Source organism: Eulemur rufifrons, chromosome 8 (genome assembly GCF_041146395.1).
Source record: "Eulemur rufifrons isolate Redbay chromosome 8, OSU_ERuf_1, whole genome shotgun sequence".
Lineage (NCBI taxonomy): Eukaryota > Metazoa > Chordata > Mammalia > Primates > Lemuridae > Eulemur > Eulemur rufifrons.
Window position 1 is genome coordinate 90,165,940 of NC_090990.1, and position 20,032 is coordinate 90,185,971.

Genomic DNA, 20,032 nt, shown 5'->3' on the forward strand with positions numbered 1-20,032 from the left:
GGGAAACCAGAGCCTAGGACCCGTGCGCCCAGGAAGGGGCGGGTCGCTGTGGACGGTGGGCGGAGCCTGGCGGTCGCCGCGACCACCAATGAGGGCCTCAGCCGGCGCTGGCCGTGCGCGTGACGCAACGGAGCGGGGAGGTTTGGGGCGGAGGGGCCGGGCGCTTTATCTTCCTCTTCGGCTGGGAGGGCGTCGCTGCGGGCCCTGGGCACCGGGAGTGCTGCCCGGAGCCGACTTTCCCGCTCGCCGCGCCGCGACGGCATCCCGGATCTGCCCTCTATGCGGGGGTCTCCGCAGCCTCGCTCGGGCCCCAGGTAACGGCCGTGCTCCCGCTCCTTCCCTCACCTCCCTAGGTCTGCCCTCCTTAGCCCGAGAGGAGGGGAGAGAGGTGGCGGCTGCGACTCCGGCCCCGCGGGCCTGGCCTTGTCCGGGGCTGTCCCGCGGAGGACGCGGCCCGCGGCCAGGGGAGGGGAGGCCCCGCGCGTCCCGGGGAGTTCGGGAGGGCGGGAAAGTTGCCGTCGGGCGCCCGCATGCCGGGCAGCCTTTTAACCGTGCACGCGAGTGTTCCCCAATCTCAGGTCATCTCTCGAGCGGTAGTCAAGAAAGTGATGAATTAGAAGACATTTTATTCTTTAAAAAACGAAACCAAAAATGCACTCAGGAAGTCGGCTTCTTCATGATTTAGGGAAAAAGTGTGTAAAGGGAAGAATGGCACTAAGAAGATCAAGCTCATGTTTATTTTAATATATCAGGATGTAGTTAAGTTTCTTTCGTTGTCCTTGACTGTTAATGGCCGTGCAATTCGTGATCTGTATGTTTAGAAGTTTTTTATGAGGAACAATTATAAACTTCATTCTCTATATTTACATATAGGTTAAGTTCCTTGGTCACTTTTTAATATTTAAGTGGTCACCTGTTTAAACTACCTTCTTTTTCAGAGTACTTGTCTTCTCCCTTGAAGTAGAATTCAGTTTGAAGCATTTTTTCTTTTTTAAAGTTGGGCAGTATCGATGAATGGCTAGTTAAGGAAGTCTAGGTGTTGTCCAGACATGAGAGTGGGTTTTGGAAGGAACTAAGACGTACTGAAGAGGAATCGTTCAGAAACGCACGTGTCTCAGTGCATCACATGCTTAGAACTCTTAAAAGATTTCAGATTCTCTGAGGATAAATACCAAAATACTGAGTAAGCCCACTCATCTTATCTCCAGGTCATTTGGGCCACTTTTCTCCTGGCTTTCTAGGCTGAAGCCAGCTGGCTTTATTTTTGTTCTTGGAAAGCTTCATTCTCTTTCCTGTCTCCTGGCCTTTAGGGGTTTCCTCCACCTCTCATGCTCTATCCTCTCCCTTCTCCCAACTCCTCTGCATTCCTCAAAATAATCAGCCTAAATATCTTTTCCTCTGGAAATCACCCTGTCCAGGTTAAGCCCGAGCACTCTGTAGTCTCCTTAGCAGCAATCTTTACTTGTAATGAGTTGTTAATTAGATATTTTTTTTTTGAGACAGAGTCTCCCTCTGTTGCCTGGGCTAGAGTGCCATGGCGTCAGCCTAGCTCACAGCAACCTCACACTCCTGGACTCAAGCAATTCTCCTGCTTCAGCCTCCCGAGTAGCTGGGACTACAGGCATGCGCCACCATGCCCGGCTAATTTTTTTCTGTATATATTTTTTAGTTGTCCATATAATTTCTTTCTATTTTTAGTAGAAATGGGGTCTTGCTCTTGCTCAGACTGGTCTCTAACTCCTGAGCTCAAAGGATCCACCCGCCTCAGCCTCCCAGAGGGCTAGGATTACCGGCGTGTGCCACCGCGCCCGGCCTAGATGTTTTAATTGTTCCCTTTACTACTAAATTTCATGAAGGCTGAGCTAGTCTATCTTATTTATATCTTAATTGTCAGAGTCTGGCCCAGCACTTGGCCCAGTGAAGAATGAATGAGTTGGAGGACAGAAGAAGGAACTTTGGATGAGGAGTACAGTAGTCCTTCCTTACCCACAGTTTCTGGATAAGTTACGTGAGGTTGGAGGTCCAAAACAGTACAATAAAAATTTGAGAGAGAGACCATATTCACATACCTTTTATTATAGTATATTGTTGTAATTGTTCTATTTTATTCATTGTTGTTTGTCTCTTACTGTACCTAACTTATAAATTAAACTTTATATATGTATAGGAAAAAACAATATGTATAGGGTTTGGTACTATCTGAGGTTCCAGGCATCCACTGTGTGTCTTGGAGTGTATCCGCTGTGGATATGGGGGAACTGCTGTATTAACGAGGAAAAAGTGCCTTTTTCCTATGTGAAAGAATCGGAATATTACTCAGCCATAAAAAAGAATGAAATCTTGTCATTTGCAACAACGCTGATGAAACTGGAGGACATCATCTTAAGTAAAATAAGCTAGGCACAGAAATGGACTTTTTTTTTTTTTTAAGACAGGGCCTGGCTCTGTCACACTGAGTAGAATGTAGCAGTATCATAATAGGTAACTGCAACCTCAAACTCCTGGGCTCAAGTGATCCTCTTGCCTCAGCCTCCCAAGTAGCTGTGACTACAGGTGCACCAGTGCGCCTGGCTAATTTTTCGGTTTTTTTTGTGGAGATGGAGTCTCCTTCTTGCTCAGGCTGGGTCTCAAACTGCTGAGCTCAAGCAATCCTCCCACAGTGCTAGGATTACAGGTGTGAGCCAACAGGCCTGGCCTTGGAAAAAGTTTTTAACAAAGGCCAGTTAAGCTCCATTTGTCAAAGGGGAGGCCTTTGTTTTGGAATTTGCCACACTGGGTAGGAGATTATACTAACCATACAAATGTAAATGAGAATTTGTCTGTGTTCTTGAGTTTTGCTAATTACTTCATGACTCAGTTCTGCCATATGTAAAAGTTGTAGGGTTGTACTGGGGCAAACCTCTGGAAGGAAGAGGGAGAAATTTCATGCTTGTATTGTATATTCTAACCCCAATTTGTTTTCCTTTTTCCCCACTGAACCAGAGGGTGATGTAGCAAAGTTCTTCACCTGGAGTAGGCACTCACATTTTGTGATAGGCTCTTTTGAAAGCTCTATTAATGGGAACACTGCAGGCAGGTGAAAGTTGACACTTCTTTCCACCATAGTTCATTTGTTTTTCTTTTTTTTTTTTTTTTTTTTTTTTTTTTTTTTTTGAGACAGAGTCTCACTCTGTTGCCCAGGCTAGAGTGAGTGCCGTGGCGTCAGCCTAGCTCACAGCAACCTCAAACTCCTGAACTCAAAGGATCCTTCTGCCTCAGCCTCCCGAGTAGCTGGGACTACAGGCATGCGCCACCATGCCCGGCTAACTTTTTCTATATATATTTTTAGCTGTCCATATAATTTCTTTCTATTTTTAGTAGAGATGGGGTCTCGCTCTTGCTCAGGCTGGTCTCGAACTCCTGAGCTCAAACGATCCGCCCACCTCGGCCTCCCAGAGTGCTAGGATTACAGGCGTGAGCCACCGCGCCCGGCCTTGTTTTTCAAACTAATTCTTTTTGTTTTGCTTTCTTAAGAAAAGTTAGATACTTATCACACTGAACATTACATAGCTGCACGTACAGATTAGATTCTTAAGAAATTCTTCAGTGTTGGTGTATTTTTAAATAGCTACCTAGTCAGCGTTAGGTTACCCAGAGGGGAAATATTTCCACTACCACTTGCTGGCTGTGTGACTTTGAACAAGTTTCTTTGCATTTCTGAATCTCCTGCATCTTTAAAAATGGAAATGTTAAATGAGATGAGTGGTGCACCCCCCACGCCCAGCACTCATAAACACTAGTGGTTCCTTCACTGCTGGACCTCTTGAGAGACTAGTCTTATGATCACTGTTTTCACTTCCTCAACCCATGTTGCAGCCTACTCCAATATATTTCTTTGTCCTTCTGAAACTAACTGTACATGTAGTTAAGTAAGTCAAGCTATTAATGTCCCCAAATTGTGAAATTCCCATGTCCCACCGTCCCTTTTTTGCCTCCGTTTTTGTCCTACTTGCATTTTTCATGTTTCTGACCATAGATTACCTCTTCTTGAACCCTCTGACTTGGTTTTCAACATCACTTGTCCTTGGTTCTCCTCTAATCTCTTTTAGGCTTTGCTTTTTTACTGTTTTTTTAAATGCCTCATAATATCGGGAAATTAACCATCTGTAAAATGGGATAACAGTATTTACTGCATAGGTTGTTGAGAAGATCAAATGAGCCATAGTAAGTGCTATGTAGATGTTAACTTTATTATTTCCTGCCCTGGGGGACTTCCTTCACGTGCCTTGGCCTTAGCTACTGCCTGTACACTGATGGATCCCCAGATCTCTGCCTTCAGCCCAGACTGCATATTCAATAGCCTGTTGGTCATGATTACTTGGGTGACCCACAGGCACATCATATTTAATTATCTATGCTTTCTCTTCCACCTGTAATTGCTTAGCATAATGGTACACCTATGGCCAATAGCCTTAGTGAGTTAGAAAACTCACTTGGGATTTATATTTTCAACTGCCTTCTGCATATAGGCAGCTGGATACCTCACTGACTCCTCAGCTTAATGTTTATAAATTTATCTCATTTCCCTTATCTCATCCCCCTTAATTTACTTATTCATTTACTAAACGTGTTATTTGAGCCTGTCTTCAGGCCTTTAATGTTTTTTTTGTGCGTGTGAGCTCATTATTCTCCCTTCTAGTCTTTCCTTTCCGTAGCACATCCTCCACATTATTTCCTGAGTTACCTTCCTAAAGACAAATATCAATTGACTTCTCGTTTAAAAACCTATATTAGCTCCTTATTTATGTGATGAGTTCCTCCTTACAATGGTCCCTAAAGGCCCTTGACCTGTCTTTTTCCTTTTCTTTGTTTATGATTTAACCTTGGCCGCGTTGGTGGGTCAGTTTGGTGGGTAACGCCTGTAATCCTAGCACCCTGGGAGGCCGATGCGGGAGGATCAGGAGTTTAGGTCAGGAGCTCGAGACCACCCTGAGCAAGAGTGAGACTCTGTCTCTTTAAAAAAAAAAAAAAAAAAGATTTAACCTAGATTTTTACCTTCAGGAAACCTTTCCTAATTTCTCGTAAGTTCTATTGGGCACCAGGCTTGTGTTCCCTTCATGTTCTACATACATTTCAATCACTGTTCTCTAATATCACTGGGTGTTATAATTATGTTTTGTTATAATTATGTCTTTTTCCCACTAGATTTCCACTCCTTGAGAGCGCAGATTGTTGTAATCATCTTTGTATCCCTAGGGCCTGGCATATAGTAGATCTCAATAAAATATTTGATTTAATGAATCAATCACCAAGGTCTGTTCTTTTTCATACGTTCTTCATAGAGTGCTCCCTTCCTCGCATCCTGTTTTTATGCCTAGCAAACTTCTATTCCTTCTTTGAATCCTGGCTCTAATTTTATCTTCTTCATGAGAACGTGTTTGATTCTAAATGATTAATAATGCCTTCTTCACAATGTATTTTTGTGTGTGTGTGTAAAGAATACAATGGCGTAGACCTCTGTATTATTACATATTTATCTAATATTGTAAAATGAGATGCTTAATAATGTGTGAATTTTCAGATAGTTGACACATACTTTGTGTCAGAACTTAAAAAAAAATTCATTTGGGCCGGGCGCGGTGGCTGACGCCTGTAATCCTAGCACTCTGGGAGGCCGAGGTGGGCGGATCGTTTGAGCTCAGGAGTTCGAGACCAGCCTGAGCAAGAGCGAGACCCCACCTCTACTAAAAATAGAAAGAAATTATATGGACAGCTAAAAATATATATAGAAAAAATTAGCCGGGCATGGTGGCGCATGCCTGTAGTCCCAGCTACTCGGGAGGCTGAGACAGGAGGATTGCTTGAGCTCAGGAGTTTGAGGTTGCTGTGAGCTAGGCTGACGCCACGGCACTCACTCTAGCCTGGGCAACAGAGTGAGACTCTGTCTCAAAAAAAAAAAAAGAAATTCATTTGAATGCAAATACATTTTTCCTTGCATTCTATGTTTACTGTAGCCTTTTTTAGATGTGCTAGGGTCATTAAAGCATGAACTTCAGGTAAAGTCTGCTCTGATACACTTATGTGTTGGGGGACTGAAACAATTCCTTTGGTCTTATACTAAAAGACCTATTTTTTTTTGTTTTATGTTCCTACTTTTAAAGTTTTCTTTCTTCCTTTACGGTCATCTATAGTTGTGCTTCTGGCAGTCACTAATTTTTCTATTGGAAAATGGGAATGAGATTACCCACCTCATAGGGTTATTGTTAGGAATAAAAGAGATAATGTATAGAAAGGTCTTACCAGAGAGTTTAGCAAATAGTAACTACCCACTAAAGAATTTACCTATGCTAATAACATTTATTATTCTAATTACTTGAGTTGTTTTAGGAGAACAGTCTCAAATTTGAGAGATTTTTTTCCAGTAAAGGGCAAATTGTTTTTCAGCATCTCTTAGACAACCTAAGTTTAGAATTGGGTCCTGAATGGCTGATGTTGATGAAAAATCTTAAACTCTAGAACAGATCATTTTAATAATTCCTATATATGTGAAATTTACATCCCAAATGAGGTAAATGTCCTCATTAATTTTTTTAATATTAACAGGTAAAGACAAATAAAAATGAAGAACATCAGTTCCAACTCTCATGCTAGCCTTTTTTTTTTTTTTGGAGACAGAGTCTCGCTCTTTTGCCCTGGCTAGAGTGCCGTGGCGTCAGCCTAGCTCACAGCAACCTCAAACTCCTGGTCTCAAGCGATCCTCCTGCCTCAGCCCCCTGAGTAGCTGGGACTACAGGCATTCGCCACCATGCCTGGCTAATTTTTTCTATATATATTTTTAGTTGTCCAGATAATTTCTTTCTATTTTTAGTAGAGACGAGGTTTTGCTCTTGCTCAGGCTGGTCTCGAACTCCTGAGCTCAAACAGTCCGCCCGCCTCAGCCTCCCAGAGTGCTAGGATTACAGGCGTGAGCCACCGCGCCCGGCCTCATGCTAGCCTATTAATGATTGCTTCATGAACATGTGATGAAATCTTATTTCCTTAATATACATGAAAATACTTGGTGACTATTAATTCACCCAACAAATTCTATTAAGTGCAGAATGTGTTCCAGGCACAGTTGTAGATATTTGGATGAAAATGATGAACAAGAAAAAATTGCACTTTTCATGGGTATTACAGTCTTGTCGGGTAGATAGAAAATAAGCAATATAATATATTGGGGGATAAGTGCTCTGAAGCAAAATAAAAGTAGGATAAGGGAATAAAAGAGGAACAGGGCTCCATAGTGGTTTTTTTTTTTTTTTTTTTCTTTTTAAGATAGAAGATGAAGTCCCTGAGGAAGGGACATTTGAGTAGAGAACTTGAATGAAGTGTGAAAGAGCCTTGAAGGTATCTGGGAGGAGATGCTCTGGACAGAGGGAAAGCAAAGGCCTTTAAGTGGAAATGAGCCTGGTTTAAGAAATAGCAGAAGGCTGAAGTAATTAGAGAATTGTGGTAGGAAGTGAGGGAGTCAGGGTGGTGGTGAGTGGCAGGTAATATAGGAGTTATTAGACCATGGTGAGGACTTAGAACAAAATCCAATGTCGGAACGTTTGAATAAGGGAATGACTTGATCTGACTTATCCTTTAAAAGGATGACTCTGGATGCTGTGTTTAAGAAAACAGAACAGAGTGGAGAACAGTTGGACGCTGCTGCAGTGAGCGGTGGGTGTGGTGGGAAGGGGTTAGAACTGGACTGTTGGACTAGATGAGAGAAAGCAAAGAATCGAGGTAACACCTAGGTTCTAAAAATCTGGGCAAAGAGTGACTGCTAGTTTTATTAACTGAGATGGGGAGGACAGTGGGAGGAGTGGAATCGGAGGGAATGTCAGTAGTTCAGTTTTGGTCATGTTAAGTTTGAGATGCCTATGAGACATCGACATAAATATGTCAGATAGGCCAGGGGTCCCCAACCTATGGTGAGTTGTATAATTATTTCATTATATATTACAATGTAATAATAAACACAATAAGTGAAATGCGCTTGAATCATCCCGAAGCCATCCCCACCTCCCTGGTCTATGGAAAAATTGTCTTCCATGAAAACAGTCCCTGGTGCCAAAAAAGTTGGGGACAACTGAAATAGGCTGTTTATGAGTGTGGATCTCAGGGAAGTCTGGGACTGATGTGGGGAGAGGGATATGAAAGAAGTGGTTTGGAAATATCAGAGTAAGTGTGGTGGTCAGAGGGTTAGCTGCTGGAAATCAGAATTAGGGACATGGTGGATTTGTTGGTAATAGTAAGTTCTAGGGGAAGGTGTAACTGGATTGTAAAAACAGCTTGTTGGAGACAGGAAGAAGGCAAGAGACTCAGAGGCCAGGGTGTTGGAAGGATCTGTGTACATGGATGTTGAAGTAAAGGAAGTGTGACAGAATTAGTGGTGCGACAGAATTAGAGAGGTGTTCAAATCCTCACTGAGAGAGGGCAGTGAGGAGGAAAGTGGTACATACCTGCAACAAGGAAAGTATCAGGTGAAATAATCCGGCTGAGGTATTTAAGGAAGGAAAGGGGAAACAATGTTGACTTGGAAGGATAACTCCCCCTTCAGGTTCTGTCTTAATGAGAGGATAAGAAAAAACTATGATATTCCTCATATAGGGCAATGATTCATATTAGCACTTAGAAACCATTTAGTTTTTTTTTTTTTTTTTTTTTTGAGACCTGGTCTCACTCTTTTACCCAGGCTCCAGTGCAATGGTGTGATCATAGCTCACTGCGGCCTTGAACTCCTAGGCTCAAGTGATCCTCCTGCTTCAGCCTCCTGAGTGGCTGGGACTATAGGTGTGCACCACCACACCGGCTAGTTTTTAAATTTTTTGGAGATACTGGGTCTTGCTGTGTTGCCTAGGCTGATCTCAAACACCTGGCCTCAAATGAGCCTTCCACCTTGGCCTACCAAAGCACTGAGATTACAGGCATGAGCCACTGTGCCTGCTTTATATAGCTTTCTTTATGTGATAAACATAGAATTGTCTATTTCAGTTATTGAAAATATTTGAAGTTGTGCATACCCTCAAGAGACTCCTCAGCCCCCAATTAAGAACATTTGAGTAGATATAAAGCTGTTAACAATAAAGATGTGTCCATTGGCATATTCCTAGCATATATTTTCCTTTTGATTCTGCAAGTGTAGAGCACTGTATCCTATTACAGATGGTTTTCAATTTATGATAAGGTTATGTCTCAATAAACCCATTGTAAGTTGAAAATGCATTTAGTCTTCCTAACCTATTGAACATCATAGCTTAGCCTATCTTAAATGTGCTCAGAACACCTACATTAGCCTATAGTTGGGCAAAGTCATCTATCACAAAGCCTATTTTATAATAAAGTGTTGAATAGCTCATGAAATTTATTGAATTATAAATTCAATATAGAATAGTGTACCGAAAGTAAAAAGCAAAAGGGTACTTGAAGTGCAGTTTCTACTGAATTCATATGGCTTTCTCACCATTGTAAAGTTGGAAAATTGTAAGTCAAGCCATCTTAAATCAAAGACTGTCTTATATTTAGAATAATTGGTTATGGTATTAACTATTAACTGATACATTTACTTTCTCTCCTACTGCATGCCTATCATGCTCCAAGTACTCCCTACTAGATTTGGTGGATTCAAAGAGGAAATACTACATAGTCCCTGTCTTTCCGAAGCTTAAACTTAGTATAAAAGGCAGATAGTATTGCCCTGTGATTATAGGGTGACATACTGTGTGATAGGATGCACAGAGTGTAGTGGAACTACAGAGAGGGTAAGATGAGAAATGGTGGCCAAGGAAACCTTAGCAGAGGAGGTGAATTGGAGGTAATCTAGTGATTAGATGGTAGGTTGTGGAATCTGATAGTCCTTATTTTAAATTCTAATTCTGTTGCTGGAGAATTATATAATTTGCGACAAGTTAAATCACTCCCTAAACTATATTTTTCTCATCTGTAAGATGAGGATAATATCTATCTAAGGTTATAAAGATTAAATAAGAAAATGTGAAGAGGCCGGTGGCTCACGTCTGTAATCATAGCACTCTGGGATGCTGAGGTGGGAGGATTGCTTGAGCTCAGGAGTTTGAGACTAACCTGAGCAAAAGTGAGGTCCCTTCTCTACCAAAAAGAATGGAGAGAGAGAGAGAGAAAAAAAAAAAACAAAAAAACAACAACCTAGCCCGGCCTTGTGTGGCGCATGCCTGTAGTCCCAGCTACCCAGGAGGCTGACGCATAAGGATTGCTTGGAGCCCAGGAGTTGGAAGTTGCAGTGAGCTACGATGATGCCATTGCATTCTACCCTGGGCGACAGAGTGAGACTCTATCTCAACAAAAACAAGGCAGATGAACACCCCTCTTCACAACACCCCACCTCACAAAAAATAGAAAATGTGAAGAGCTTAAAAGCATAGTGCCTGGGAGGTACATATAGGTGCTCATTAAATCACAGCTGTTGTTGATGTTCATCTTGTTGTTTATTCCTGCTGCTGCTACGACTCTTTGAAGGATGAGTTGGTGTTAGCTAAACAAAGAAGGGACAGAAGAGAAATAGCTTTCTATAGGGAAGAGTATATGGGAAGACATGGTGGCCATAGAATATTTGAGGAATAACAAAGATTATATTGAGATTGACATATTTACTACACGTAAGGCACGTAAACACTCAAGTTAGCCGTTATCTAGTTTGAGAAACATTGCATTGTTATACTGTGTCATAGGGCTTGGGTAGTAAACTTTAATCTGGCATTTTAAAATTTTATGTTGCTGTCTTTTATCTTTTAAACTTTTGTTGTATGTTCTTTAAAAGAGTATCTATATTTAATTCCACGTTATTCCTTGTGAAATGCCTTCCTTTTGAAATATCTTTGTTCCTTTTGTATATTTTGTCATTTTCTTATATCTTTTCTGCTTTCTTTGAGGGCTTCCCTGAAAGTTTAGTTTTCAGTTCTCACTTCTTTAATCATTTCTGTTGGAGAGTTAGATGCTCTTGTGGCTTCCTCTGTCACTTTTACGCAGATTACTTTGAAATATTTATCAGTAACCCTGACTTCTTTCCTAGGTTCTTCTTAATCATATCTTATTGATCTCCTAAAATTTCTGCTTAATATATTCATCTACTGCTCCACAATTCTGTTGCATTTATTTGATTTCAGAAAAAACTAGAATAGAATTGATCTGGATTTGTCAGATTTTCACTTTGCCAAGCTTTGATAGTTGAAAAAACAACCAAATTCACCATGTACTATATTTCATCATTTCATACAGGAAAGGACATTTTCTTCCCCGCCCCACCCCCCAAGAATTCCAAGGACAATCAAAGGAAAGGATATTTTAATATAAAAGTTTAGGAAGTATTTTTTCACATTTTAATTAGCATGACCATTTAATTAGGAAGACCATAATCTCACAACTTAAATATATGTAGCTTTAAGAATAAGTACTTCATTATTTTTCACTTCTTGTTTTAGACTAGTGAAAACTTCATCACACAGTGAAACACTGCTTTAGAGTAAACCTTGTACTATCTTGATATCTATCTTCCTAAAATTTGACTTTGATCCTGTTTTTTCAGTGCTTACAATGGCTCACCCCTGCCTTCCTGAAAAAGCCTTTTAATTTCTTAGACCTTTATAGTTTGACTCCTGTTCTTTCTAGTCTTTTTCTTCATCACATTTCTGTTACTGACTTCTTTTTAAAATAGTTAGTGATGTTTGTTGGATGGAGACTAATACAGGTTCAAATTTGGCTCTGTCATTAGCTGTGTGGTCTTGGGCAAGTTACTGTAATGAGAAAAAGCAACTCTTAACATCCTGGAGCTGCTCTGGTATCAGTTAGGCCTTGATGTTGCTATGAACTAGCCTGGCATTGAACAGCTAGGTTGATTAGCTGAACGTCAGCATGAGACAAGGCCATTCTGTGACCTTGGTAGATCAAGACAAAAACAAGACCATGTCATGATCGTATCTGAACACAGATGAAACATGTACACTATCCAAACCCCAAATTATCAAATGCCTCCTTCTCCAGGCTAATGTGAGTGATTGCTGTTGCTTTGCCAATTATAGCTTTAGCCTCCTTATAGTCTGCTCCCTTATAGAGAAGATTTATTGTTATACCCAATCATAGAATTGTCTCCACTTTCTGACAGTACCCAGTCTGGAGTAAACCCCTGCTTCTTAAGGACTCTTCAAAAATCACCTAGTCAAATCCTGTTTCTATCTTTAGTTTCCCATGATGTGTGTTCCTAATAAACTCAATTTGTTCAACTGCAGGTGTGCTGGTACATGGGTAGCAGACATCGATAATGACTACTTTGAGCCATTGTTTTCTCATATGAAAACTAGGGGTAATAACTTTTTTTTGCGGAATTATTAAGAATATTAAATAAGAAAACGTAAAGCACCCAGCAGGGTCCTTGCAATTAGGAGATACTTAACAAATACTTCTTTCTTATTCTCTAGTAAAGTATTCTGATTCAGTCATGGTCCCCTGAATAGGTTTCAAAAAGCCCTTGTTTTAACTCTCACACATGGGATGCTTTGTTCTCATCCTTCAAAACTTAGTTCAAAATATCTTCTCTTGTGTGAAACCTTTGTATCTTCTGATCTCTCGTGTCTTTGAACTTAAGGTATTTATTGTTTTTTATTTTCATTTATTTATTTATTTAGGACAGGTTTGTTTTTTTTTTTTTTTTTTTTAGACAAAGTCTCACTCTGTTGCCCAGGCTAGAGTGCCGTGGCGTCAGCCTAGCTCACAGCAACCTCAAACTCCTGGGTTCAGGCAATCCTCCTGCCTCAGCCTCCCTAGGAGCTGGGACTACAGGCATTCGCCACCATGCCCGGCTAATTTTTTCTATTTTTAGTAGAGACAGGGTCTCGCCCTTGCTCAGGCTGGTCTCAAACTCCTGACCTCAAGCGAAATTCCCACCTTGGCCTCCCAGAGTGCTGGGATCATAGGCATGAGCCACCACGCCCAGCTTGAGACAGGTTCTTGCTCTGTCGCCCAGGCTGGAGTGCAGTGGTACAATCATGGCTCACTACAGCCTCAAACTCCTAGGCTCAAGTGATCGTCCTGCCTCAGCCTCCTTAGTATTAATATTTGGCACTACAGGCATTTGCCACCCCATTTGGCTAATTTTATTTTATTTTTTTTAGAGACAGGGTCTCACTATGTTGTCCAGGCTGCCGAGGCCTTCCAAGGTGCTGGGATTACAGGCATAAGCCACTGTGCCCCGCCAGTATTTGTTTTTACCATTGACTTTGTTATTAATTATACTGTAACTTGTGGCATCTTTGTGGTTATCTTTTGCTATTTAATCCTTAATTTTTCACATACTTATGCCTTGTTAAACTAAATTGTTCTTTAACAATGGTTTCCTCCCATCGTCAGGGAGAAGAAAAAAAAAATAGGGGCTATGTTTAAAAAGGGCCTTGGAAACCAGCCAATTACTTTATAGGAGTTACTTTCTTCAAGTTTGCCATCTTGAGTATCTTGTACTCAAAAAATGCTTAAACATGATTAAAATAACACAAAAGGAAAAATATATTATCAGATTTCACCTCTCTTAAATATGGTGGTATTGGGAAATTCACCTCAGCCAGATACTTGGTTCAGAGCTTTTTATATCTTTTTTCCTAGATAATACAATGGTGGGCGAAGAGAAGATGTCTCTAAGAAACCGGCTGTCAAAGTCCAGTAAAAATCCTGAGGAAGATGAAGACGGGAGAAACCCTACAGAGGAGTCCTTACAGATACCTAGCAATGGTGAGGCTTTTAATTTGAGGTGAATTAATGAAATAAAGGACAAATTTAGTGTACTAGATCAGAGATTGTCATCTCTTTAGTTCCCATTATTATAAATGGGTATTAAAATTTTATATAGCTGGTAACAAAAATTAGAAAATAAGTCCTTATTAATTCCGTGAACATCTGTTGGGTATCTTCTGTTTTAGACACCATTCATTCAACCACTTAACCTACCAATAATTATTGAGCTGCCCTGCTGGATGCTGCGGCTATAGCTATAGATTAGTACAGACATGTTTGTCATTATCGAATTCCACGCTGAATGAATGGCAAAACCTCCAAAATTATACATATAATTAATTATTACAAATAAGTATAATATCACATAATTAATTATTCTCATAATAGATATACTGAGTAAAATGCAAATAATTAGCCGAGTACCTAACCTGAGTACTGAGCTATAAATCTAGTAAGGGAGGGGAAATTAGGGAGTTTTATTAGTTTTTATATCCAAGTTTCCTTAATGCCTGAATAAAAAGAGTACAATGCAGTGCTTGTTGTTAAGGAAAAGGCTTATGGTTATGAATGATAGACTTGTAAACACAACACTAACTGATGTCATCTATTGCATCGGGGTATTTTTGCAGTGACATTTGCATAGGTTTGACTTCAACAAGGATTTGAAATTTGAGACTTGTTTGGTTAACAAATAAGGGTGGAACTTTCTAAGACAGGTTGTCTTAGGCATCATGACTTTTTTCATAAAGAAACATTGTTTTTCCTACTTAAACTTAGTGTAAATGTCAATAGCTGAAATACCACTAGGATTGTAAATAATGCTGCTCAAGTTGGCATAATGAAGTTTATTAATGTGTTCTTAATTAGCTGTATATGACATACTTATATTGCATATGTGCTAGTGTTAGTGTTATATAAAATGTGAAATTTATGCAAAGGTGGATGAGCCAACATTGGGGAGAAACCTTCCCCTTCGGTGAGTTAGGGACTTTATAACCCAGGTTGTCTCCTTTGTTTTCCCACATATTAGAAACTTCATGTTCATTTGTTTTTCCCTTCCAGTTCTTGGAGACAGAAAAATTGTTATAATTGAAATTTTCTGTCACCAAGTATTGCTCTCTTTACATCTCAATTTTTAAAAGATTTTAAATTACTCTAATTTCTATGTATTTTCAGTACTCCTTATTGTCTTAGTTCATTAAGTTTTAATCACTCCAGGTTTTAGTGTAGATTTTTTTTTTTTTTTTTTTTTTGAGACAGAATCTCACTCTGTTGCCTGGACTAGAGTGCCGTGGCATCAGCCTCGCTCACAGCAACCTTAAACTCCTGGGCTCAAGCGATCCTTCTGCCTCAGCCTCCCAAGTAGCTGGGACTACAGGCATGCATCACCATGCCCAGCTAATTTTTTCTGTATATTTTTAGTTGTCTGGCTAATTTTTTTCTATTTTCAGTAAAGATGGGGTCTGGCTCTTGCTCAGAGCTGGTCTTGAACTTCTGATCTCGAGCGATCCTCCCGCCTCGGCCTCCCAGAGTGCTAGGATTACAGGCGTGTGCTGCCCCGCCAGCGCAGATGTTAAAAATTGAATTGTTTATGGCTGTGCATGGTGGCTTACACCTGTAATCCTAGCATTTTGGGAGGCCAAGGCAGGTGGATTGCTTGAGCCCAAGAGTTTGAGACCAGCCTGGGCAACATGGCAAGACCCTGTCTCTACAAAAAATAAAAAAATAAAAAAAAACAGCTGGGCATGGTGGTCTGTGCTAGCTGTTCAGGAGGCTGAGGCAGGAGGATCGCTTGAACCCCCAGGAGTTTGAGGTTGCATTGAGCTATGATGATGCCACTGCACTTCTAGTCCAGGCAACAGAGCAAGAACCTGTCTCAAAACAATTTTTTTTTAATTGTTTGGCTTAAATGAAGAAGTATGACAACCTCCTTGGTTAAAATAAATGATGCTGATCTGAAAATGTGTTTTACTTATTTTAACATTGGTTCACTTTGGGGAGCAAGTAGATGGGTAAAATGAGGCCTTTGAGTAACAAAGGCTTGAAGAATGCCAGGCCAGTAAGGTGGGGCCCACCAACCAGGACCACTTGGGGGGGCTTGTTAGAAATATCCTACCTAACATTTTTAGAATAAAAATTGTATTTTAATAAGGTCCCCAGGTGATTCAGATGCAGGTTAAAGTTTGAGACACAGCTCTTAGTGTGGCAGTTCTCTCTCAACTGGGGCATGCATGAGAATCACCTATGGAATGAAAATAAATCATCCAATAAACAAAAGCAGTTTCTTGGACCCCATTATATGGTGTGTGGTTTTGTTTTGTTTTGTTTTTGGAGACAAAGTTTCCCTCTGTCACCCAGGCTGGAGTGCCATGGCGTGACCATAGTTCATTATAACCTCGAATTCCTGGGCTCCAGTGATCCTCCCACTTCAGCCTCTTTTGTCTAATATTTTATTTTATTTTATTTATTTATTTTTTTTTTTTTGAGACAGAGTCTCACTCTGTTGCCCAGGCTAGAGTGAGTGCCGTGGCGTCAACCTAGCTCACAGCAACCTCAAACTCCTGAGCTCAAGCGATCCTCCTGTCTCAGCCTCCCGAGTAGCTGGGACTACAGGCATGCACCACCATGCCCGGCTAATTTTTTCTATATATATTTTTAGCTGTCCATATAATTTCTTTCTATTTTTAGTAGAGATGGGGTCTCGCTCTTGCTCAGGCTGGTCTCGAACTCCTGAGCTCAAACGATCCGCCCACCTCGGCCTCCCAGAGTGCTAGGATTACAGGCGTGAGCCACCGCGCCCGGCCTTGTCTAATATTTTAAAGAAGTTTTTTTGTAGAGCCACCGTGCCAGGCCTTGGACCTCATTATGATGTACTGAATCAGAATCTCCAGGGGGAGGGCACAGGGTTGTGAAGTTTGTAAAAGCTTGTTGGATAATACTTTTGGTGATCAAAAACTACCCCTATCAAGAACTTTGATACCCACCTTAAAACTTAACCTGTATAATTCTTGGATTCTTATTCTGTGATTGATAATTATAGTAATTTATGGGTAGGAAGAGCTTATGTCCTAATTTGCCCAGTATAGTCCCACTTTTCACCTGTGTCCAGTTTAATTCTTTATAGTCCTTGCTTTCATTCTCAGAAGTGTGCCAGTTTGATTAAATTAATTATAGAATCACTCAACCTTTGGGTTATTGAATTATGACTGCCACAGTAATTTGCACAGTATTTAGTTCACATTTTCACAAAAGTATCTCTAGTTTATCCAGTGCCTACTAGGTGAAATTATGATTCATTAGCTTTTTTATATTTTGTGGCATTTATTTGACATAATACCAGTTCTGAAGATAACAAATTTTTGCCCAAATTGAAAATGTTATTATTTGATTTTAAAAGTAATACATGCTCGCCAACAGTTTTTATTGTAGTATGATGTACATAAAGTGTTCGATTAATTCAAAATATGCAGAAAAGGATAAAAGTAAAAATGACCCCCAATTCTGTCTTTGAGTAATGAATATAAGTCTTACAGGAATATGTAACATTTAGCATAAATGTTAGGATGTTTTACCTGTTGTTTAGTAACTTGGGCTTCAACAATATATCGTAGACATCATTCTATTGTCACGTGATAGATGAGTGACTACAGAGTTGTTATTTTATGTATGTCATAGGCAATGTACTTTTTTCTTGGAATATGTAAGTTGTTTCTGTTTTTTCTACTATAAACAGACTGTGGTGAACATCTTTACATATTTGTGAGATTCCTAAAGAGGAATTGCAAGGTCAAAAGGTGTTATTTTAAAATATTGATATGTAATACCAGATTGCAACATTTATCTCCATACTCTACAAATGTGCCCTGCTGTGTTTTTGTTGTTGCTTATGCCTGTTTAAATTTTTTTTTTTTTTTTTTTTTGAGACAGAGTCTCACTCTGTTGCCCAGGCTAGAGTGAGTGCCGTGGCATCAGCCTAGCTCACAGCAACCTCAAACTCCTGAGCTCGAGCGATCCTCCTGTCTCAGCCTCCCAAGTAGCTGGGACTACAGGCATGCACCACCATGCCCGGCTAATTTTTTCTATATATATTTTTAGCTGTCCATATAATTTCTTTCTATTTTTAGTAGAGATGGGGTCTCGCTCTTGCTCAGGCTGGTCTCGAACTCCTGAGCTCAAACGATCCGCCCACCTCGGCCTCCCAGAGTGCTAGGATTACAGGCGTGAGCCACCGCGCCCGGCCCAGTTTAAATTTTTTAAATCTTTTTTTTTCTTACTACCTCTTTTCATGACTGTTTGCATACCTAGCTGTTGTTTCTGCTTTTACTTTCTGATTTGCATCTCTAGTATTTTTTTTTTTTAAGTTTTAATCACTCCAGGTTTTAGTGCAGATGTGTTTTTTTTTGTTTTTTGTTTTTTTTTGAGACAGAGTCTCACTCAGTTGCTCAGGCTAGAGTGCCCTGGCGTTAGCCTAGCTCACAGCAACCTCAAACTCCTCCTGCCTCGGCCTCCCAGAGTGCTAGGATTACAGGTGTGAGCCACCGCACCCAGCCCTACATCTCCAGTAATTTACTGTGGAATGGTTCACTTCTAGAAGAAGGAAATAGAAATGAGGATCCTGCATAAATTAGCAGGAAAAGCTAAAAATGGGAGTCTGATTTAGACCCCATTTACTAGTTCTGTCTTTATACCAAATGTGAAAATGTGATTTCAATAGATTCGTCTAGGTACCCTTTCTTTTTTTCTTCCTCTTCCTTTTTTCCTTCCATTCTTCCTAATTTTTTTTTAGTGATAATTCACATAGCATAAAATTCACCATTGTAAAGTGTATAATTCAGTGGTTCCAGTACATTCACATCACCACTGTTTAATTCCAAAATATTTTTGTCACCCCAAAAAGAAATCCAGTACACATTAACAGTCACTCCTCATTCCTCCCTTCTCTGAGCTCCTGGCAACCACTAATCTTCCTATCACTTTGGATTTGCCTGTTTTGGGCATTTCATATAAAGGGATTCATAGAATGTGTGGCCTTTGTGACTGGCTGCTTTTACTTAGCATAATGTGTTCCATGTTCTAATATGTATCAGTGCTTCTTTTTTTATGGCTAAACAATATTCCATCGTTTGGCTATAACACATTTTGCTTATCTGTTAATCAGTCCATAGTCGGTTGTTTGGGTTATTTACAGTTTTTGGCAATTATATATAATGCTACTATGGACATTTGTGTACCAATTTTGTGTGAATGTATGTTGTCAGTTCTCTTGGGTATATACCTAGGAGTGGAGTTGGTGAATCATATGGTAAGTGTATGTTGAGAAACTGCCAAACTTTTCCAAAGTAGCTGCTCCATTTTACATTCCCATCAGCAATATATGAGGGTTTCAGTTTCTCCGTATCCTCACTGATACTTGTTATTATCTGTCTTTTGATGATAGCTATCTTAGTGTATGTGAAGTGGATTTTATTGTGGCTCTCAATTGTGTTTACCTGATGGCTAATGATGTTGAGCATCTTTTCATGTGCTTATTGGCTATTTATCTTTTTTTTTTCTTTTGAGAAATGTCTATTTATATCCCTTGCCTATTTCTAAATTGGGTTATTTGGTCTTTTCTTAAATTGTACGATTTCTTTATTTTGGATATTAGGTCCTTACCAGGTACATAATTTGTCACTCTGGCTAGAGTAGAGTGGTGTCATCGTAGCTCACTACAATCTCAAACTCCTGGCTCAAGTGGTCCTCCTGCCTTAGCCTCCTAGTAGCTGGGACTACAGGTGTGAGCCACCACACCCAGCTAATTTTTCTATTTTTTGTAGAGACGGAGTTTCACTCTTGCTCAGACTGTCTCCAATTCCTGACCTCAAGTGATCCTCCTGCCTTGGCTTCCCAGAGTGCTAGGAGTACAGGTGTGAGCCACTGTGCCTGGCTGTCTTTTCACTTTCTTCATGGTGTCCTGGGCTGTACAAAGTTTTAAAATTTTGATGAATCTAGTTTATTTTTGTCTTTGATTGCTTATACTTTAGATGTAATATCTAAGAAATTATTGCCTAATCCAAGGTCATACAGATTTTTTTAGATTATTTTTAATTGTGGTAAAATATACATAACAAAATTTATCATCTTAATAACCATTTTTAAGTGTGCAGTTCATTGGTTGTACATTATTGTGCAACCATTACCACCATTTATCTCAAGAAGTCTTTTCATCCTCCAGCCCCTGGAAACCACCATTCTACTTTCTGTCTCTATGAATTTGACTACTCTAGGTATC

General features: G+C 40.1%; 1 protein-coding gene across 1 annotated transcript in view; it reads left to right on the forward strand.

Moving 5' to 3' along the window:
* The first annotated feature begins 202 nt into the window (after positions 1-202).
* SOAT1 (sterol O-acyltransferase 1) overlaps positions 203-20,032 on the forward strand; it is a 72,931-nt gene continuing 53,101 nt past the window's right edge. The window contains exons 1-2 of the mRNA XM_069478397.1: positions 203-314; positions 13,633-13,758. Of these exons, the coding sequence (XP_069334498.1) occupies positions 13,641-13,758 (118 nt within the window). The 5' untranslated portion in view covers positions 203-314; positions 13,633-13,640. The remainder of the gene's footprint in view (positions 315-13,632; positions 13,759-20,032) is intronic.